The 6,196-nt window shown below is 32.4% G+C and overlaps 1 protein-coding gene across 2 annotated transcripts; it reads left to right on the top strand.

Annotated features, from left to right (window-relative positions):
- Positions 1-4,029: 4,029 nt before the first annotated feature.
- LOC111887428 (transcription repressor MYB6) lies at positions 4,030-5,896 on the top strand. 2 transcript variants are annotated; one of them, XM_042902395.2, is made up of 3 exons: positions 4,030-4,228; positions 4,629-4,761; positions 4,875-5,896. In XM_042902395.2, the coding sequence occupies exons 1-3, from the start codon at positions 4,096-4,098 to the stop codon at positions 5,599-5,601; spliced, it is 993 nt and encodes a 330-aa protein (XP_042758329.1). In that variant the 5' UTR covers positions 4,030-4,095; the 3' UTR covers positions 5,602-5,896. The 2 variants fall into 2 exon arrangements, with proteins under 2 accessions (XP_042758329.1, XP_023739361.1); XM_023883593.3 differs by having other exon boundaries at positions 4,035-4,228; positions 4,632-4,761; positions 4,875-5,755.
- Positions 5,897-6,196: the final 300 nt, after the last annotated feature.

Genomic DNA, 6,196 nt, shown 5'->3' with positions numbered 1-6,196 from the left:
TTCTATGGTTGTATGTTGATTTAGGAAACATGCACCCTCTCAGAAAACTCGCAACAACAGACGGATTCCTACACCATTCTCAAAAGAGTCAAAGTTGAAGATTCAAAATTTAAAATCATATTTTTGCATCTCCCCTTTCTCACGGCTATGCAATTGTAAACAATTCATAGGTTTTGTTGCAGATATGTTTCCTCTCTTTCTAAAACCAAAGGTCTGATTCAACTTACTGTGGAGGTATATAAGTCGGAGGAGGTGACAAAGATGAAGCCCATTCTCTGTCACTCACACCCTTGACCACAGACCTGGTACCTTCTCCCCACAAACTTCTCAATCTATTTTTATAAAGTTGCATTAATTTTGATTTTCCCTTTTGTTTTTTGATTTTAACTATGGTTTTGTAGGTTAAAGGAAAATGTTATGGGGAAGACAAATCTATTTCTCTTTATTTTCAAACTTCATTATGATTTAAGCTATATTTTGCTTCTTTAATTCATTTTTGACTTTAGGATGCAATTATCTTTGATAAGGAGCCAAGAAATGTGTTCAATGGATCGACGCCAAGCAACAATAAAGAGGAGAAGAAATTGTTAGCCTGTTAAGCCTAAAAGAAAAGAGATTGATGCTTCAGATATGGTGCTTGATTAAGTGAAAGGTTCGATTCTACTACTACTTTGATTGTTTCACTATGTGGTAGGGGGGTTACTCTCCATTTCTGTTGTAGTTAGTTGATTTTTTAGAGGCATGGTTTAACCTTTTGCAGGGAGCAGGTTGGCCTTGCTTTGCAGCACTAAAAATGGATTATTTTTGGTGTTCAACCTAAGGTTTGTCACATAAATGGTTTGAGGATTTGTACTATTTTATACAACTTTTATAATTTTTTTAGTTTTTGACTAATTTTGGTGTTAATTCCGTAGATTCTATTTGGCTTTCTGCATCTTTGGTGAAGTCCAGTCATATCTCTATCTAAAGCCTTTAACTTTGGTTGTTGATTTGTTACCTAAGCCTATTATAAATAATTTGAAGATACAATCTGGAGGTACAATTTTTTTTATGTTATATACTATGTGAATTGATTCTATTTATTTGTTTACTAACCACAAAATCCAATCCCCACCACATTTTCTCTACCTCTTGTACTATGTTTCAATCCCTCACCCAATTTTGTTTCCTAGAAACCCTAACGAAAAAATCCCACATCCACCAACAACTTGGACCTCAAATTTGTCATTGCTCCACAACCACCACCATTGATCTTTTATATGAAAACCTAGACGATGCCACTGCTCCTCAGTCGTGTTTAACCTTTCGATGTCGTATGCCTAGATGATGGTTTGTTATCTTTATATTCATATACAATGTTGGTTGAAATGATCCAAACACCTACCTAGAAATTATCCATTGAAATAAACTATCTAACACAAAACGGTCCGCCAAAAGACCGTAAGGAACTACCTCACACCTAAATGAAACTAACTGCCGCATTAAAACTATCTTCCGATACAAACTATTTGCACCCGTCCTTGGCGCAGGTAAACGGCTAGTATATATATATATATATATATATATATATATATATATATATATATATATATATATATATATATATATATATATATATATATATAGGTTTAGGTTATTGAAATATAACTAATTATTGTGTGGATGTAAGAATGATTGTAGACCACTCATTTTAGTTATTTTAAGAAAGTGATTAATACATATTATTGAATTAAAGATAATTGAAAAATACCATCCAAATTCATTGTAAGGATATTTTAGTCAAATAACATAATTTTAATAAAGAAAAATTGTAGATTTTAGGGAACAATTAATTCTCTAAACTTTAAAGTTTTGATTTTTCATGATAATAATTATATTAATTCGGATATTCTAAAAGAATGTATTCATATTATCTTCAAAAACCATTCTATTCTGACAGAATACTATAAACATATACTATCAAAATTAATATTTTTTAATGAATAAAATTTTATATGAAACAGATTTTTTATATTTTAGAATGAGTAACTAAATTCATTCTTAAAAGATACAACTATGAACATAAATTACATTCATTCTGAAAGAATACGACTAATGATGGTTAACAATTACATTGATTCTTAAAGGAATAAAATTGAGAATGGTTAAAAAGCAAATAAAAACATTGAAATCAAAGTAAAATACTAATAAATTCTGAGAGATATATTGTTGTTAATCCATTCTAACTTAATAAAATTCCATTATGAATGAATAGCAAATCCATTCTGTAAGAATACAAAGTCATTATCATGCTGGTGGTTTCATATCACTATATAATTGAATCCTTCCCTGTTAAATGAATCCTAACAAGATCCAAGAAAGTCTTGAAAGCTGGCAACTGTAATTGAATCTGAATAGGAAAATTATGATTCACTCTGTCTTTATCCCCTTGACAACGGGAATGGAATCCTATACACTACAAATCCTTTATCTATTGAACATTATGCGAATCCTGAAAACAATCTTTGTGAAGACTTCTGGTGGGTTCTTCATCAGACAAAAAAGTGGCATCGTGAATTGTCCAACAAAGTGTCATCTAGATGAACTGGAAACAACAAGTATGCTTCATGTGTCCAAGGTTGTTCTAATGTGGCGTGCCCAGTAGAATAGAATTGTGTTAACAAATAAAAAATTATTTGTTCAATCACACTCAACAAATTTTGATTAGGTGAAATGAAAAGAGATCATTTGATATTATCACAGTTTGATTGTGGATATAAATAAGCTACCTTTACTGGAATAATGGCATGATACAACAATGGCAGTAGATTCGGGAGGCTAAACAGAGCGGATACACAGATCTCTTCCTTCACCAACTCCACCTGATCATTATTATGAATCAAAACTTTCTTCATCGCATAAGTTACATCCTCTGGATATCAAATTAATTCATAACTAGAACGGAATCAACAGATGCAATGCAGTTACTTTGAACCCCTAGAAATGGAATCTCAAAATCGGGGATTTCTATTTACCGAAGATGTGAGAGGGGTCTTTGAACTTCTTAGAGGTGTCACTGGCGGAAGCGTCAATGAAGGCCTTCCTAACAAGGAAGACGTACGCAAACCTACCCTCACCGAGTTGGCGGACGATCTTGAAGCGGTCGTCGTTGAACCAAACATTAGTGCCTCCGTTAACGACGTTGTATAGGGCGCTTAATCTTGATCCTTTGTCAAAGAACACACTATAGACGGAGAGAGAGAGAGAGAGAGAGAGAGAGAGAGAGAGAGGGTGAGGCTAGGAAGAAGAACCAAATATATGTTTGTGTTTGTGTAGTCAATTAGGGTTTTAAGCTTGCCTAAATTAAATGGATTAATTAATTAATTATTTAATTACCTAAACAAATTAATAGGTAAGATTATAAATTTACTTTTATTTAGGTTTTTGAAATGACTACAATCATTCTTACATCCACATAATAAATATTTAGAATACATGAACCTCTCTCTCTCTCTCTCTCTCTCTCTCTCTCTCTCTCTATATATATATATATATATATATATATATATATATATATATATATATATATATATATATATATATATATATATATATATATATAACATTGGTCTACAATATTAGATTTGAGTTGTGTATTTTGGTGGAGAATGACCCATTTTGGACCGATGGTCAGTTTGCAAAAAAAATGTTACTATTACTAAAATAACATTAAAAAATAGTTAGTTTATTCATTTTTATTAATGATGTATATAAAAATTAATCGTGTTAGATGTCATCTAATCGGCAACATTTAAAGATTAATTGGCGACATATTATTTTATATTATCGATTTTAATAGATTTTTTTTAAGATGATAATAAATTATAATTTTGTTTCGTTAAATAATTAAAATAATGCGACATAAGTTAATTAAATTATAATTTTAAACTTCTTGATATGTCACTTCCAAAAAAGACACATCCCTTTACATACTTGAAGACTTGAAGTTTATTACTATTATTTATTATTTTATTAAAATCCCATTATTCCCTCCCCCCTGCTTATATATTCTCAGTGATAACAACAGCAAGCAGCTTCTTCTTTAAACAGAGTCTCATGGGTCGCCATTCTTGCTGTGTCAAGCAAAAGCTTAGAAAAGGATTATGGTCTCCTGAAGAAGATGACAAGCTTCTGAAATACATTACAAGATTTGGTGTTGGTTGCTGGAGTTCTGTTCCTAAACATGCTGGTTTTTACCTCTTTCTCTTCTCTTCTGTTTCAGGGGTCGTTTTCTGATGCGAATTGCAGGGAAAAAGGCCCGTTTTGGTTATTTATACCTGTCTTCTCCAAATAAAACCCAAAGTCTTTTTATTTATTGATTTCGAATTGCAATAAAATATGTCGGGTTTTTATCCTTAATCAGAGTCTTTTCTCAATCCCAATACAAAAGACCAGTTTGTCGATTCTTGATCTTCCCTTGTTGCTATGGAAAAAGTGTTCTCTTCCCTCTTTGTTACAGAAAAAATCGAGTCTTTTCATTGCAAATTGTAAAAGTGGACATGGTTTTCATTGTTTTTCTGTGTATATTTGTATGTATTGATTTAAAGTTGGAAACTTTTTGACTTTTTTCCCGAATCTTGAACGAAAAGCAGGATTGCAAAGATGTGGGAAGAGTTGTAGGCTTCGATGGATAAACTACTTGAGGCCCGATCTTAAAAGAGGAATGTTTTCTCAACAAGAAGAAGAGCTTATACTCAATCTTCATCAAGTTCTTGGCAATCGGTAATAAAATTCGACTTCAAAAACATCCGATTCTTTCATTTCACAAAATGAGTGTGAAGTGTCCATTTTTTTTCTTGAATCTTGTTTTAAAATTGTGCTAAAATGGGTTCCAGGTGGGCTCAAATTGCTGCACAATTGCCAGGAAGAACAGATAACGAGATCAAGAACTTCTGGAATTCGTGTCTAAAGAAGAAACTGATAAAACAAGGGATTGATCCAAACACCCACAAGCCAATCACCGACAACGAGGATGTTAAAGACAAAAAGATTGAATTTTTCGATAAAAAGTCCGATTTTTTTCCAAATTCATCATCATCAATGCCAATGACAGCTGAATTTGAGCAGTCTTTCCACATCAACAATGGTGGATTAATGTCATCAATGGGAACAAGCTCAATACGCGACACTTTCTTAACCAAATCAGTTTGTGATCCTTTGTTCTTGGTGGAATTCCAATCGGGAATCGATCCAATAAGCTACAACTCAAATCTTTTAGCTCAATACCAAACAACCTACGAAACGTCATTACCAAATTTAGCAAATTTTGATCACCGGAGCACCGCCACCGCCACCGCCACCGACTTTTCCGATCATTCAGGATCAAGCACCACCGGAAATAGTTCAAACATGAACACAACAAGAAGCCTATCTGCAGGGTTTGAACAGATGACATTTGAAGGGGAAATGTTTCAATTGAATGGGGTTAATGTCAAATCTGAAGAAGGATGTGTAGGTCAATGGCAACATCATATGCATATGCATGATGTACAAGTCAACAATGCATCAGATTTCAATATCTACCAAATGGGGTCATACCCTGATGTCTTTCATCAGATATGAATATGATTGATCTATGTAAATTTCAATACACCATTTATTTTTTTTATATACCCGAGTAACGCACGGGTACATAATTGGTTTTATAATATGCGGGTTTGCTCGAAGGTATAATAATTTTGTTTTTGTTTTCGTTTTTTTATTTTATTTTATTTTATTTTTTTGGTTTTCCTTATAGAGATATAACCAAGGCTTTGTAAAGTTTTCTTTGCTTTTTGTTGGATTGTTCGAAAGGGTGGGTACAAGTACAACATTTTCATGTGGTTTTGGCCGAATAAGACGTATATTGAAGTGTCAATTCTCCATGTCGTACGCATTTTATTTTAATTTTTTCAATTATGTATTTAAAGTTGTTGGGTTTTAGACTTTTAGTGTCCTCGATGAATATAACTTATGTTCAATATTCTTTTGATACGTGTTATGAAACAATATGATACACCTATATAGAGATTCGGTTCATGGCCATCTACTTAGTGTATTTGCTTGTCAAAGTATTGATTTGATATGGATGTTGTTTAAGGTTCTTTAACTTCATTGGTAAACGCTTTTTACTCGTATATTTTATAGGGTACGGAAATATATATAAAAAAAAAAAAGA

The sequence above is a fragment of the Lactuca sativa genome, chromosome 5 (genome assembly GCF_002870075.4).
Source record: "Lactuca sativa cultivar Salinas chromosome 5, Lsat_Salinas_v11, whole genome shotgun sequence".
Lineage (NCBI taxonomy): Eukaryota > Viridiplantae > Streptophyta > Magnoliopsida > Asterales > Asteraceae > Lactuca > Lactuca sativa.
Note: the sequence above shows the minus strand (reverse complement) of the source record. Positions and strands in the feature narration are given on the sequence as shown.

Excerpts from the sequence above, each read along its gene's own strand:
- LOC111887428 (XM_042902395.2), top strand. The coding sequence starts at position 4,096 with ATGGGTCGCCATTCTTGCTGTGTCAAGCAAAAGCTTAGAAAAGGATTA. Across the intron at positions 4,229-4,628 it reads TTCTGTTCCTAAACATGCTG|CAGGATTGCAAAGATGTGGG; the intron begins GTTTTTACCTCT and ends TTGAACGAAAAG. Across the intron at positions 4,762-4,874 it reads CATCAAGTTCTTGGCAATCG|GTGGGCTCAAATTGCTGCAC; the intron begins GTAATAAAATTC and ends AATGGGTTCCAG.